At 48.5% G+C, this 16276-nt stretch overlaps 1 protein-coding gene and 1 long non-coding RNA gene across 5 annotated transcripts in view; one reads left to right on the forward strand and one right to left on the reverse strand.

Moving 5' to 3' along the window:
- Positions 1 to 6890: 6890 nt before the first annotated feature.
- Positions 6891 to 8147, reverse strand: LOC138743112 (uncharacterized). Its single transcript, XR_011344660.1, has 2 exons — positions 7600 to 8147; positions 6891 to 7343 (listed from the first exon to the last, which is right to left on the reverse strand). It is a non-coding gene; the product is annotated as an uncharacterized lncRNA (long non-coding RNA).
- The window catches only part of flt4 (fms related receptor tyrosine kinase 4), a 115614-nt gene continuing 106835 nt past the window's right edge, over positions 7498 to 16276 (forward strand). For 2 of the 4 annotated variants that reach the window (XM_069897955.1, XM_069897957.1), the window contains exon 1: positions 7498 to 8137. In XM_069897955.1, coding sequence (XP_069754056.1) covers positions 8080 to 8137 — 58 coding nt within the window. In that variant the 5' untranslated portion in view covers positions 7498 to 8079. The remainder of the gene's footprint in view (positions 8138 to 16276) is intronic. The other 2 variants (XM_069897954.1, XM_069897956.1) reach the window with 2 other exon arrangements.

A 16276-nucleotide genomic window follows, 5' to 3' on the forward strand; every position in this document is an offset into this window, starting at 1 on the left:
AGGGCAATGAGCTGCTGTTTCACTAGGAGGTGGCAGAGATGTCAGGCAGGGGACAGGCCCTTCAACCCAACCTGTCCATGCGGAGACACGAATCCCATTTCCCGTCCTGTGAGGGCCCAGTGCCGGTGCTGATTGGTGGAGCCACACTTGGGTGCCCTGCCATTCCTTCAATACTGATCCATTTCCCCACTCAGCCCCACTGCCCATCCTTCTCCCCATAATCTTTGATTCTCTGGCCAATCAAGAACCTATCAATTCCTGCCTGAAATAATGGCCAATCCACCAGGATGTTCCCAGCACTGAGGGGAAGAGTGGTGGTGCTTGAGTTATGAGAGGCTGGAAAGATGGAGGGCATTAGGCTGAGGAGACCTGGCTAAGTCATAAAGATGAATGAGGGGGTCACTTTACCCGGGTAGGAAAATCCAAAACTCGATTTGAATGGGACACGGGTGGAGGATGTTTCTTGAGCAGGCAACTCTCTTCTGAGCTGTGTGGAGGGGAGGGCTGGTCAGATGTGCAGGGCTAGACCTAGTGAGGGGTGGAACAGCCCAGATATGCAGGACAGACTGCCAGAGGTATCAAACAGCCCAGATGTGCAGGCCTGTAGCAGGTAGGGGTGGAACTACGCATATGAGTGGAACAGGCAGCTCTTTTTGGCAGGACTCACCCACTTTCCACCAGACCCAGAGGTGCTCTCCACTCTAGTTCATGCTGTGGGACATGGTGGGGGTGGGGGGGAATGGACAGAGACCAGGTGTCCACAGCAGGACCGGTCTGGCCCCCAAACTATTGGGAGCTCTTCTTGGACCAGCCAGGAGCATGTCAAACTGGGTGGTCTTTCCCTGTCTGAGCTGGGATTCTGTGTTGGTGTCTGACTGGAGAAACAGATGTTTAATGCTGAAGTCTGGTAGGGGAGGATCAGTGAGGTGTTGAGTGGGCTGGTAACCACTGGGAGTGGTGTGGCTGACACGGATCAGTGGGAGTGACAGGCCTTCTACTCTCACCCCTGTCTCCTCCTTCGGTGAAGATCACCATCAACTAATTGAGTAATTGGAGTAGGTGCAGCTCTGGAAGTCATAGATTGACAGACCCCAGGGTGAAGACGTTACTCAGGCAAGTAACATGCAGACAGGGTGATGGACAAATCAGGAAGTGGGCAGATCGTGGGTGGAATATGCTGGAATGTGCTCTATTCCTTTAGAGTGGACATAGAGAAGATGTATCCAGTAGCAGGAGAGTCTGAGACAAGGAGCAGAATAAAGGGCTGTCCATTTAGATCCGAGAACGCAGAGGAATTTATTCAGCCAGAGGGCAGTGAATCTGGGATTCGTTGCCACAGGCGGTTGTCGAGGCCAGGTCATTGGGTAGGTTTAAAGCGGAGGTCGATAGGGAGAAGGCAGGAGAATGGTGTTGAGGGAAAATAACATCAGTCATGATTCAAAAAGGTGAATGATTGTACAAGTTTGTCCCTGCACTGGTCCTGGTTAAAGACCTGCTCTCCATCACCTCACGAGTGTACAACACTTTTATCGTGAACTGCTGAGACACGGTGTCGGGACCTGGAGAGGAAAGAGTTCGTGCAGACCGGTAAACACACTCAGCTTTCTCGGACACCAAAATCCTTTTGAACCAAAGTTTTACACTGTTCGATAGCTGCGTTAGGATGAAGTCACATCAAACACTTGCTGCTTTGTCAACAAGAAACCAGATTGACCTCCTTTGCCGATTGGCCCCACGTTGCTTGGGCTGTGGCCAAATCGCAGGCTGAGTGCATCGAGCATGAAAATGTTCAATGTGTCCCAGACAGGATTGGTTTAATGGAAATAAAACAACTCGCGAGGTTCCAGTGAACTCCCAGGTCATTCATTGACTGCATGTTCCTCTCTGCCATTCCCCACAGAGCCCTTATGTTGGCTGCACCAAGCCTCAGTACGTCCCTCAGCACGTACCCCTGCAACCCAGAATGTGCCAGTTGGCAGCATTCCCTCACCCACATTGCCATGCACTGAAAGGCCAACATGTTTTGGGCAGATCAAAGGGCATCTTTCACCGAGTCGATGGTCTTCCAGCAGGTCTGGATGTCGGACTCTGTATGTGTCCCTGGAAACAGCCTGTAGATCAGAGCCCTCTGTCACGCTGCTGCTGGGGGGTGAACTGTGACCAGGATCAGGGAATCTGCATTCAGCAAAGAGGAGGGTGACAGATTTTACCCAGGTGACACTCAGTGGTGAGGAGGGATTTCACCGCACAGTGGGGGCAATAAGTCCAGGAGCTAGGACATCCTGTTCCAAGTATATAGGACATTGGTGAGAGCACACTTGGAGTGTTGAGCACAGTTCTAGTCACCCAGCTATGGGAAGGTCATTCAGATGGAAGGGGCAGAAAGATTCATCAGGATGTTCAGGGGATCTTCAGGGGTTGATTTAGGCCAGTAGTTTTCAACCTTTCTCTTTCCACTCACATCTCTCTTTAAGTAATCCCTTGGCCATTGGTGCTCTGTGATTAGTAAGTGGTTGCTTAAGGTGGGATGTGGGTGGGAAGGGAAGGTTGAGAATCACTGCTCTGGACCCAATTGTTACTGAAATATTTTGCTTGATGAAAAATTCTCATTGGCCCATTTCCATTGGAGTTCTGAAACCATGCACATAACGAGTCAATTAGGGATGATTAAAACAGTGGTTTTCAAACCTTCCCTTCCCACCCACATCCCACCTTAAGTAATCCCTTACTAATCACAGAGCACCTATGGCATAAGGATTACTTAAAGTGGGATGTGAGTGGAAAGGTTGAGAACCACTGGTGTAGGGGGAACATTAGGGGGAATTTCTTCTCTCAGAGGGTGATGGGAGTGTGGAATGAGCTGCCATAAGATGTGGTGAATGTGGGCTTGATCTTAAATTTTAAGAATAAATTAGATTGATACGTGGATGGGTGAGGTCTGGAGGGTTATGGTATGGAGCAGGTCAGTGGGACTAGGGAGATGATGGTCAGCACAGACTAGAGGGGCCAAATTGCCTGTTTTCTGTGCTGTAGCGTCCTCTGGTTCTGTTCCTGGGAATGGAGGTCTGCACAGGTTGGGATATTTCTCCCTGGAGTGCAGGAGGCTGAGGGAGGAAACCACATAAACCAGGAGGTTTCCCTAGGGTGGGGGGAGTCTAAAACTGAAGGGTGTGTGTTTAAGGTGAGATGGGAAAGACCAGTGATCTGATGGGAAACTTGTTCACAGAGGGTGGTGATTGTGTGGGACAATCTGCTAAGAGAACCCCTCCCAAGTCTGACATTGGGGCAGTGTTTAAAAATAGGGAGTTACCCATTTAACACAAAGATTAGCGGCAGACCAATCATGTTGCAGGGCAAGAAAGCTACACAGGAGCAAATAGAAGTAAATCGAGACAGGTGGAGTGGCCAGTGTGGGAGGGGGGATTTGAGGCTTCAGTGAACAGAGGCTGAGAAGAAGGTGCAAGAGTTGAGGCAAAGTAAGGACAGGCTTTTCTAACTTTCTTTTCCATTTTACAAACAGTGGGAATGGCAGCCGCAGGGGAACCCTCCTCCTGCAGAATGTGGATTGTCAGGGAAGCCAGCAGTATTCTTAATGATTTCATCTGCAAGACGTGCATCCAGCTGTAGCTCCTAGTTAAGGAGTTGGATGAACTCCAGATCATTTGGGAGGCAGAGGGGGTGATAGCAGGAGTTACAGGGGCACTATCACATCTAAGAGGCAGGAGAAGGGTAGATGGGTGACAGTCAGGAGAGGGAAAGGGAACAGGCAGGCAGTGCAGGGCACCCCTGTGGCCATTCCCCTGAATAACAAATATACTATTTTGGATACTGTTATGGGGTCAACCTACCAGGGATAAGCCACAGCGATCAGTTCTCTGGCACAGAGCCTAGTCCTGTGGCTAGGAAGGGAACGGAGGAGAAGTGAGCTGTAGTGATAGGGGATTCCATAGTTAAGGGGACAGATAAGAGGTTCTGTGGAAGAGATCGAGTATCCCAGATGGTATTTTTCCTCCTTGATGCCAAGGTCCGAGTTACCTCAGATCGAGTTCACACCATTCTCAGGAGAGAGGGTGAATGAATGACCTTCTCAGGAGAGAGGGTGAGCAGCCAGATGCCCTGGTCCATAAGGACCAATGACGTGGGTAGGAAGGGTGAGGAGGTCCTGCAAGGAGAGTACAGGGAGTTAGGCTTGAGGTTGAAGGACAGGGCCTCCGGGGTTGTGATCTTAGGATTGCTGCCTGTACCACATGCTAGTGAGATTAGGAATAAGAAGATAATGCAGCTTAACACATGGCTAAAGACGTGGTGCAGGAGGAAGGACTTTAGGTTTCTGGATCTTTGGGCCCCCTTATTCTCTCTGTCCATTGTCGGTTGTGTGTTTTATATTCAAATCAATCAAAAGATTGAGAAGGAAAGAGGAGGAAGATGTTCGAAGAGATCGGATATACAATTATTTGGACAGCCAGGGACTGTTGATGGTCAACGTGGCTTTGTGCGTAATCATGTTTAACCAGTTTTAGAGAGTTTCTCAAGGAAGGTACCAGGAAAGTTGATGAAGGAAAGGCTGTTGATATTGTCTACATGTAAGGCCTTTAACAAGGTCCCACATGGGAGGTTGGTCAGGATGGTTCAGATGCTCAGTATTCATGATGAAGTAGTGAACTGGATTCAACGATGACTGGATGGGAGAAGCCAGAGACTTCTCAGATAGAGGCCTGTGACTAATGGTGTGTCTCAGGGATCGGTGCTGTTTGTTGACTATATCAATGATCTGGATGATAATGTGGTAAATTGCATCAGCAAATTTGTAGATGACACTAAGATTGGAGGTGTTGAGGACAGCAAAGAAGGTTTTAAAAGCTTGCAGAGGGATCTGGACCAGCTGGAAAAATGGGCTGAAAAATGGCAGATGGAATTTAATGCAGACAAGTGTGAGGTGTTGCACTTTGGAAGGACCAACCAAGAAAGGACATACACTGTAAATGGTCGGGCACTGAGGAGTGCGGTAGAACAGAGGGATCTGGGAATACAGATACATAATTCCCTGAAAGTGACATCACAGGTGGACAGGGTTGAAAAGAGAGCTTTTGTCAACTTGGCCTTCATAAATCAAAGTTGGGATGTTATAGTGAAGTTGGAGAAGACATTAGTGAGGCCAAATTTGGAGCATTGTGTGCAGTTTTGGTCACTGAACTACAGGAAAGATATCAATAAGATAGAGAGAGGGCAGAGAAGATTTACTAGAATGTTGCCCAGACTTCAGGAACTGAGTTACAGGGGAAGGTTAAGCAGGTCAGGACTTTATTCCCTGGACTGCAGAAGAATGAGGTGAGATTTGATAGAGGTATTTAAAATGAGGGGGACAGACAGAATAAATATAGATAGGCTTTTTCCACTGAGAGTAGGTGAGATACAAGCCAGAGGATGTGGGTTAAAACTGAAAGGGGAAAAGTTTAGTGGGAACATGAGGGGGAACTACTTCACACAGAGAGTGGAGGGGGTGTGGGATGAGCTGCCAGGTGATGTGAATGCAGGCTCAATTTTAACATTTAAGAAGAATTTGGACAGGTATATGGATGGGAGGGGTATGGAGGGATATGGAATGGGTGCAGGTCAATGGGACTAGGCAAAAAAAAGTTCAGCATACTAGAAGGGCTGAAGGGGTTGTTTCTGTGCTGTAATATTCAATGGGGTGAACTTTTTTTCTCAGGTGGTTGAAAATCTGGGACTTTTTCTCAAAGGCCAGTAGGAGCAAGGTTTCTGGGTAGTTTTAATGAAGAGGTGGATTGATTCCTGAGGTGCAAGGGGGTACAAGGTTCTTGTTGAAGGCAGTTTCATAGAGTTGAGGTTATGAACTTGTCAGCTGTGATCTCATTGACTCACAGAATGCAGTGGAGGGTGAAATTGCTGCTCTGGCTTCAAATTGAGTTGCTTGCTCCATTCCGTCTCGGAGATCACTCCTTCATCTGCCTGTATCCCCTCCTGGGATGTTGCTGTTCAGGTGACAGTAACATGTGTTGACAGACAGTGAACATACTTGTACCAATGTTACAATAGGATCTGGGGAATAAAGGTCCAGAAACACCACCTGGTGGCGCCAGTGAGTATCTGCAGGTACTGCCTTCAGGCTCTGGCTGGATTTTACACCGTGACTGCTTCTGTCTACACCCTGAGCTTAGTGTCCAGCCTCCAACCATCAAAACACCTTTACCTCATCCACTTTGTCCAGGCCTTTCAACATCCAAAATGCTTCTAATGAGGTCTCTTTTGAACTCCAAGTTGTCCAGCCCAAGACTATCAAACTTTCCTCATATGCTAATCCCTTCATTCCAAGAATCGTTCTTGTGAATCTTCTCTGAACCCCCTACATCGCCACCCTATCCTTGCACATGAAAAAGTTGTTTAACATTGGTGGGGAGAGCAGGACAAGAGGCCACAACTTCAGGATTGAAGGGCACCCATTTAAAACAGAGATATGGAGAATTTCTTCAGCCAGAGAGTGAGAAACCTCTGGAATTTGCTGCCATGGGCAGCTGTGGAGGCTAGGTCGATGGGTATAAGGCAGAGATTGAGAGGTATCTAATTAGTCAGGGTATCAAGGGTTGTGGGGAGAAGGCAGGGGAGTGGGGCTGAGTGGGAAAAGGGATCAGTTCGGCAATGGTGGGGAGATTTGATGGGCCAAAATAGCCGACTTCTGCTCCTATATACTGACTTAAGGTATTTTTAAGAATATATTTTATGACTATTAACCCAACAGCTACAGAATGAAGTTGAGAATTTTCTCTGGCTGAAGACATGGAGGTGACAAAGGAGGTCTACCAGGTGGATTGTGGAGAGATGGAGTTGCCTGTCACTTTACTCATTGGGGTTTAATTTAAATAGTTCCCTCATTTCAGGGCAAACACATCTTCATTTTTAAAATTTAGACATACAGCACGGTCATTGGACATTTCGGCCCACCAGCCCGAGCTGCCCAATTACACCCAATTAACCAGTATCCCCGGTACGTTTCGAAGGGTGGGAGGAAACCAGCCCCTGAGGAAAACCCATGCAGACATGGGGAGAACGTAGAAACTCCTTACAGACAGTGGGGATTTGAACCCGGGTCACAGTTGCTGGTGGTGTAACAGTGCATTGCAAACTGTGCTGTCCCCTAATGTCGGGGGCATTTGGCTTCACAGGTGTTTGTGAGGACTCCGGTATGTTTCATTGCTTCATTGGTGCTGGTATAAGAGAGTCAGGATTGTTTCTAAGCTTGCCATCACCTTTGGAGTCTGTAGTTGCCATTTTTCTACATGAGGACCAGAGATGTGTCAATGAAGGTCAAAGAAGCCATTACGAAGCTGAAAAACAAGAAGAAAACATTAAGAGCCATCGCCCAAACCTAAGAATGATCAAAATCAACTGTTTGGATCATAATTGAGTAGAAAGAGTAGACAGATATTCCAGGGAAGTCGGACACCCTGACGATAGAATTCCCATGGTAATGATTTAAATCCCCAAGTGCATGTCCACAGACAACAGGAGGCAGGTCTGAATCTGTCAACGACTTCTGTCCTCATTTGCAGAACTACAGAGGCGACACCGCAAGATGCAAACCATGGCGAAGGTGGTCTGCTCTGGATCTCGGCCAGTTCTGTCCGTCTCCACTTTGCTCTGATGCAGGTTAATCCAGGTCTCATCTGTCCACAAGCCCCTTTGCCAGAATTTTTAAGGCTTTTTTAAATACTTCTGTAATCTGGCCATCCTTTCCGTGTCTGGCTGGCGGTTTACAGCTGGCCGATTTCGGGCTCACATCTTGAGGAAGGGCCGAAGGCCGCGAGGTTGGGCCGGTGGGACCCGCAGAGTTTCCCCAGCGGCAGGTCCAGGCTGTCGTGGAAAGCGCAGGGGGACGAGCCGCTGCGGGGATGTGCGGTTCCTGACCCCCTGATGTGCGGTGACCTCGGGAAGACTTGGTGGAAGTGGCGAGGGGAAGGGGAAGCGCATCTCACTGGATGCTGACGGTCGCTCGGTTTCCTGCACCTGGAGCCGTCGCTGCCACCGCCGCCGAGCCCGCACGGACAGAGCGGGCGGCCAGACATGAAGGGCGCCTTCGGCTGGATTCTCTACGTCTTGGTCGGAGCCCTGGGGGCACCAGGTGAGCGTAGAGTCCCGACACTCGGCTCAGCTCGCGGGGGCCAGGGAGGGTGGGGAAGGGTGGGGGGCCGTGGAAGGGGGGGTGGGGAAGGGTGGGGGGGGGGGGGGCGGGGAAGGGGGGGGTGCGACTTCAAGGGAAGAATGGGGTCTCGGGTCGGGAGATGAATCTGGGAGGTTCCGTTTCTCGGGGAGACCGGGCGCCTCGGGTCCCTCGTCCGTGGCCGGGATGCGTCTCCTCCCCGGAGCCCTCACTGGGGTCCCACCGGTATCTTCCCTGCCCGCCTGCCCCTGGTCCCCTGTTCTTGATCTCTCGCCCCCGTCCCCGCTCCCCCCACTTCCCTCCCTGACTCCCCCCACCCTTCCCCTCCCTCACTCCCCGCTCCCTCCCCCCCGCCCCCTCCATCCCTTCTCCTTCACCCCATCCCCCTTTCTCTTCCCCCGCTCCCCACTAACTTTCCCCCGTCCATATGCATCTCCATCCCATCACCCTCCAGCGGGAGCAGGGTGAACTGGGTCACTCCCCCAGGCTTCTCTGTGCCCCCCAGATGGTTTCTTGTTGTGTTACTGGACATTTTATTGTTATATGATGGTGAGATGTTGATCTGTGGGCTCCAGTGTGTGTCGCCGTGACTCAGGTGACCATGGGGCTTGTGGGTCTGAATGGAGTGTCCCCATTCACATCAGAGTTGGACCCAGAATTGCCAATGGCGTGGAGAGTTGGTCAATGCCAGGGGTAATGGAGGGGGAACAAGTGGTAGAGAGAGGTGCCTACGTTCCCCTCTGGGATAAGGCCATCAGTGGGGATTGGGATACTGGGGTGAGTGACTTTGAAGGTGGTCTGTGAAGGTGAGGATGTGTTTGACATGACTGAGTGTTGGCTGGGGTGTGTCCCCATGTCAGTGGAGGGAGAGGTGCCTGAATATTCTCTCTTTGAGGAAACGCCAATCCTTTGGTGTGAACGTGTCTGGGTCTTGGGTTGGGATGCAGGAAGTCAGTGCCGGACAGATTCTGCACCTCTGGATTTGATGCACGTTGTGGACTGAGCTCTGGCATTTCGACGAGCCTGTTAGAGAGTTGCAGGTGGGGTGACCAGTGGATAGGTGGGGTTGTGATGAAGCTCAGAATCAGGTTGGTGAGGCTGGGGTGATGTCAGGCATAGGGATTAATTCAGCAAAGTGATGCATTTCCTCTCGGGGACAAGGGAGGAGAATCCAAAAGTAAACCACAAGATAGAAGAGCAGAAGAGGCCCATCAGCCTATTAAGTCTGGTCTGCCATTTAATCATGAGCCGATCCTTATCCCTCAGCCTCACTCCCCAGCCTCTCCCTGTAACCCTTGATGCCCTGACTAATCAAATCCCTGCCAATCTCAGCCTTAAAAACACCCACTGTCCTGGCTTCCACAGGTGCCTGTGGCAACAGGTTCCTCAGACTCACCCCACTCTGATTGAATAAATTTCTCCACATCTCTCTTTTAAATGGACACTCTTTTATCCTGAATTTGTGGCTGCTTGTCCAAGACTCCCCAACTATGGGGAATATCCTTGCCTCATCTACTCTGATCAGGCCTTTCAGCATTTGAAATGTTTCTGAGATTCCCCCCTCATCCTTCTGTCCTCCAACGAGTCCAGTCCAAGAGCCAAGAATCATTCCTCATGTTCTAACCCTTTCATTCCTAATATCTTTCTAGTAAATGGTGCACTGTGAGCTCTTTGCATGGTCTCTGGAAGTGGCATGACTGGTTAATGCTTTATTTCTTCCTCTTGAAGTCAGAGGTACAGAGGGCACTTGGCGGGAAGTTAGCCCTTGCCCATGGTGTCTGATTCTAGGCCTCTTGTTTGGGAAAGGATGGGAAGGTGTTGACAAAAGTATCAGAGTAAATTTATGGTGAGATCCCAGTAAGGAGGAGTCCCAGTTACAACTGTTGAAACTCAGAGGAGATTGTTCCAGTTGGAAAGGATTTTGATCGAGGGATGAAGATGATGTTCCAGTGACCTGGAGAGAACAAAAGTTAAAAACAATGCTGGAGAAACTCAGCCAGCCAAACAGTGAACTTTATACAGCAAAGATAAAGGTGCAGAACCAGTGTTTCGGGCGCATGCCCACATTATGTTCATACCTTGATGAAAGGTCAAGCCCGAAATGTTAGTTATGTGTCTTTACCTTTACTATATAACGTTTCACCTGCTGAGTTTCTCCAGCGCTGTGTTTTCACTTCAACCATGATGTCTGCAGACTTTTGTGTTTTTTCGCCGGAGAGAAACAGATTGGATGAAGACCAAAGACAACATACAGCAAGAGTTGGCATTTTCCCAGAGGGCAGTGAATTTGTGGAATTCACTGTCCAGTGAAGCAGTGGAGGTGACCTCAGTAAATATATTTAAGACAAGGTTGGATAGATTTTTACATGGTAAGGGAATTGAGGGATATGGGGAAAAGGCAGGTGGGTGGAGGTGAGCCCAACATCAGATCAGCCATGATCTCATTGAGTGGCAGAGCAGGCTTGATGGTCCAAATGGCCGACTCCTGCTCCTATTTCTTATGTTCTTATGTATATGGAGGGTACAGCCAGGACTGGTGGAAAGAGGTTGAATGGAAATCTTCACAAAAGAAGCACGGGAATGAGTTAACTGCTCTTTTGAAGGGTTGATATGGACTTCTGAACAATGACATCACCTGCATCTCAGCATGATGGAAAATGAGTGGGAATTGTTCAGCTGGAATAGTGTTTGGATTTGATAGAAAAACATTAACATTATTTGGATTAGGTTAAGAAAGAAATGATTTGGGAATCTTGGGAAATTTGGTGATAATAGATTTGTGATTTTTATAGATGGATATTAAATGTTGCATAATGATTCTTAAATAATTTCCAAATAACTCCTGGCAGTTTCAGGAGGGGCAGGAGGTATCAACGAGGGAGATCATTCTCGCTGCCCCAGTGCACTGCCCTGAACGTGTGTTTGTTTTTCAGTGAGACCCTCTGGGGGACGTGTGTGACTGATGCTCTGTGGAAATGGAGACATCTTCAGCACTGTGTAATGCCCCATTTCAGGATTACACAGCAGACTGATCAATGTTTGATGCTCTGCAAACCAGCACCAAAACTAAAGCCAAAAACTCTGCAGCTTGTGACAAGAGAAAATGATTGAGAATCCTGCCCCCACTGCCAGAGTTTTCCACAACCAGCATTTCGCTGCTTCTATGTCCTTGTGATGGGCTGCGGCTCTGCTGCTCGCACTGCACCAAGGTTTGCAAGGCCACCCCACCTGCATGGGTGTTCACTGCACCTCCCTGGCCTCTGAGGTGGCAGTGAGAGAGGAGGTACTTCAGGGAACAGTGTGATCTGACTGTTCCTTCTGTGTGCTCCCCAATGCCATCCCATCCTCCAAATTCAAGTTTCTTTCATTGTCCTTTAGTTGCCTGCAAGGCAGTTGAAGATTCACAAATTGCTGGGTGCCCCCTTACACTCAGAGAAAGTGAAGTAAAGTTCCTAGAGTCACAAAGAATCTGTAGATTCACCTCAAGCAGCTACCTGAGCTCCAGGTGTCCGTGGGGGGGGGGGGGTGGGGAGGGGGAGGGTGTGATGGGGGACAGTGACTGTGAACTGGGAGGGGATTCAGTAGGTGAGAAGGGTGAGGCCATTTAGCCCCTCTAGCCTGATGCACTGTTCAATGCCGCCCAGGTGACCCTCTGTCAGATCCATTGTTCTGAACTGTCTGTCTCAGCCTTGCCTGTGACAAGTGCCCCCCACAGATGTGGCTGCCCTTTGGGAAAAGCTGATCTGTGTGCTGGGCCCTGCTTCTAGATCTGGAGCCAGTGGAATCCTATGTCTGACCTGTTGAGCCTTGTACATTTCTGGGATCTGCTCTCTGACCCCAGTAAATATGTCAGCTGGTCTATCCTCATGGCCAGGCCCCCTCGTGTGCTGGTACAAGAGTGAGGGTGGGTGGGGGTAGGGTAGTTACTGAGGGACTCGTGCCTTCCTGCAGAGTTTGTGTGACGAGTTTTGTTTGCGAACAGGATCTGCTGTAATTACAGTGAATCATTAGGAGCGGAAAAACTTTCTGATCCAACCGGACTTTTCCACTTCATTCCCCGTGCCAGGAATGTCAAGTCACTTCACTGTTGACCAGGGGACTGGAATCCCTTGAGATTTCAGCTCGGTGATCAGCTGTCAGATTTACTGGCAGCTCTGGCAGTGACGGCCGGAACAGGTTTGCACAATGAGAGGTTCAAGACTGGGATCAGGCAGAACGTCACACAGTCCAGGCCGTTGGAGCTGAGGGCCACAATTCCCAAAACAACCAGTGACTGGCATCTCTGTATGGGGGGGCACGGGTGTGTGCAAGGCGAGTGTGTGTGACATGGGCAGGTGTGTGTGCGAGACACGAGTATGCAGGTGTGTGTGACACGAGTGCGTGCGAGACAAGGGACTGTGGGCATGTTTTGTGACGTGAAGGATTCCCCTTTCAGTCAATATTGAGCAGAGTTTCCTGAGGGCCTGGGCCTGGTTCCTGAGTAACGCTGGTGAATTCTCAGTATTTGATGTGTCATCTCTTCCTATGGGCAGTGAAAGATGAGCAGGAGATGGGGGGGGGGGGGGTGGGGGGAAGAGGAGGAAGGGTGTTCGTTGCTTCCTCTGTCTTCACTGGGAGGGGCTGCTCCCTTTCCTGTGCAACTAGAAGCATTTCCGTGACTTCTGCCATTACTCCAAATGGGCTCTCCGGTCAATGAAATCCGTTCACGGAACCTCCCTGGACTCAACTAGGCAGCTGCTAAACTCTGGGTAAGAACCAAACATCTGCAGAAGGTGCAAATCTGAAATAAATTCTGCAAATACAGAGAACACACAGCAGGCTGGGCACAACTGTGGGGAGGGAGGGAGGGAGGGAGGGAGGAGAGGGAGGGAGGGAGGGAGGGAGGAGAGGGAGGGAGGGAGGGGCACAAGCAAAAGTGAGAGAGATAATGTTTCGGGGGAGACCAGATGATGTTTTGAGGCAGAGATTTATTTCTCTCTAAAACTGGTTCTGAAGCACAGACACGTCAGTGCCCTCTCCCTCTCCCTCTCCTCTTGTACCTGTGCTGTCTGTCTGTCTCCTGCAGGACATTCCCATCACAATTTTATAAACCTCTATCAGGTCTGCTGATCTATCATATTGGTGGGATCTTACTGTATTTAACCAAAAAACACGCTGCTAGAGAAACTCAGCAGGTCAAACAGTGTCCTTTATACAGCAAAGATAAAGATACATGTAGAGCGTGTCGAAAGAATCAAAGACTTGTTGATCCAAACCAAGGCTTTTATTAACTAAAAGACTGGAGTGTATCATAAGTAGGTCGACCAGTCCAGAATGACCTGGTCTGGCGAGGAGCAATCCTTTAAGACCTGCCAGTGGGTGTGGCTACACTCTCAGCCAATCACAGTCATCCTACACTACTATCTGTTCATATACTCATTGGGGATAGAATCTGTACTACCACAATACAGAACCAACGTTTCAGGCTTGAGCTTTCATCTAAATTTTCTACATCAATATGTAGAGGTACCAATGAGAGAGGATTCAGGACTTGATCTCCTATTAGGGAACCAGACAGGTCAGGTGACAGATGTATATGTAGGGAAACATTTTAGGTCCAGTGTCCTTAACGTCATTAGGGATAAGTCTGATCCTTATGTTGGGATTCTAAATTGGAGGAAGGCAAATTTTATGGAAATGAGAAAAGATCTAGGAAGAGTGGATTGGGATACGTTGTTTTCTGGCAACGATGTGTTAATTTCGCCTTCAAAGGTGAAATTTTGAGAGTGCAGTGTTTGTATGTTCTGGTCAGGATTAAAGGCAAAGTTGACAGGCAGAGGGAATCCTGGTTTTCAAAGAATATGGGCAATCTGTTTGAGGAGGAAGTATACAGCAAGTATAGGCAACAAGGAGCTAATGAGGCACGAAGAATAGAGAATATGCAAGAAAATACTCAAAGAGGAAATCAGGGTGGCAAAAAAGAAGGCAAGAGGCTGAAGGGTTTCTACAGGTATATTAAGAGTAAAAGGGACAAAATTGGTCCCCTAGGGGATCAGAGTGGTCAACTATGTGTGGAGCCTCATGTAATGGGGGAGATCTTAAACAGTTTTTTTTTCCATCAGTATTTACTCAGGAAACGGGGATAGTGCATACGGATGGAAGAGAAACAAACAGAAGGGTCATGGAAAAATGTAAAGATAAAGGAGGAGGAGGTGCATGCTGCCTTACAGTGAATAAAGGACCATAAATCCCCTGGGCCAGATACAATCCTGCCTCGGTGATTAGTGTAGATGTTTCAGGGGTCCTGGCTGATATATTCAAAATGTCATTAGCCACAGGGGAGGTGTCAGAGGATTAGAGGGTAGCTCATGTTGTCCTGTTGTTTTAAAAAGGCTCCAAAAATAAACCAGGTCATTATAGGCAGGTGAGCCTGACGTCAGCAGTAGGTAAATTATTGGAAGGAGTTCAGAGAGAGAGGATATATAGGTATTTGGACAGCCATGAGCTGATAAGGGTAGTCAGCATGGCTTTGTGCATGTTAGGTTGTGTTTAATGAATCTTCTAGAGTTTTCTGAGGAGGTTACCAAGAAGGTAGATGAAGGAAAGGGTGTGGATGTTGTCAACATGGCCTTTAGTAAGGCCTTTGACAAGGTCCCACATGGGAGGTTAGTTCAGAAAGTTCAGACATGATGTTTTCACGGAGAAATTGTAACTGGATTTGAAATTGATTGTGTGGGAGAAAACAGAGAGGTAGTGTACGATTGCTTCTCAGACTGGAGGCCTGTGTCGAGTGGTGTGCCTCAGGGATCGGTGTAGGGACCTTTGTGGTTTGTTGTGTATATCAATGATCTGGATGATAACGTGGTAAATTGGATCAGCAAGTTTGTAGATGACACTAAGATTGGAGGTGTTGTGGACAGCGAAGAAGGTTTTTAAAGCTTGCAGAGTGATCTGGACCAACTGGGAGAAGGGGCCAGTAAATGGCAGATGGAGTTTAATTCAAACAAGTGTGAGATGATGCATTTTGGAAGGACAAACCAAGGTAGGAGATAGACAGTAAATAGTCAGGCACTGAGGAGTGCGGAGGACCAAAGAGATCTGGGAATACAGATACATAATTCCCTAAAAGTGGCTTCGCAGGTGGACAGGGGTGTCAGGAAAACTTTTGGCATCTTGACCTTTATAAATCAAAGTATTGAGTAGAGGAGTTGGGATGTTATGTTGAAGTTGTTTAAGACATTGGTGAGGCAAAATTTGGAATATTGTTGGTCACCGAACTACAGGAAGGATATCAATAAAAGATTGAAAGTGTGCAGAGAAGATTTACTAGGATGTTGCCGGAAGTTGAGTTATAGGGGAAGATTAAAGAGGTTCGGACTTTATTCCTTGGAGTGAAGAAAAATGAGGGGAGATTGGATTGAGGTTTATATGAGAGGTATAGACAGAGTGGATGTGAATAGGCTTTTTCCACTTAGATTGGGGGAGATAAATAAAAGAGGTCATAGTTTTAAGCTGAAAGGGGAAAGGTTTATGGGGAAAAGTAGGGGAAAGTTTTTCACTCGGAGAGTGGTGGGAGTGTGGAATGAGCTGATGTGGTGAATGCGGGCTTGATTGTGTGTTTAAAGAATAAATTGGATAGGAACATGGATGGGAGAGGCCTGGAGGGTTATGGAATGGGAGCAGGTCAGTGGGACTAGCAGAGTAATGGTCAGCACAGATTAGAAGGACCAAATGGCCTGTTTTTTGTGCTGTAGCGTTGTATGGTTTTATAAGCAAAATGTAGGCAGGCGCCCAAACTAGACAGAAACATTGGTTCTGTACCTTTATCTTTGCTGTATAAAGGACACTGTTTGACCTGCTGAGTTTCTCCAGCTTTTTTTTTACTTCAACCCAGTGTCTGCAGACTTTCCTGTTTTACTTTCTGTGTTTAACTGTTGCTCAAGTTAAGATGACTGCACTTTCAATGGCCACTGGGTTCTCTGGGTGGTGAGGAGCCGGATTGTTCTGGAACAGCTCCCTCCTGCATGTGCAGGGAGTCTGTCCTCTTGTTGTTGGGTCCATGTCAAGGCCGGAGCAGTGGGCTGTGTGGGGGGCACGCGGTGAGCTTGCGTCCTCTGCAGG

This window comes from Narcine bancroftii, chromosome 9 (genome assembly GCF_036971445.1).
Source record: "Narcine bancroftii isolate sNarBan1 chromosome 9, sNarBan1.hap1, whole genome shotgun sequence".
In the NCBI taxonomy this organism is placed as follows: Eukaryota; Metazoa; Chordata; class Chondrichthyes; order Torpediniformes; family Narcinidae; genus Narcine; species Narcine bancroftii.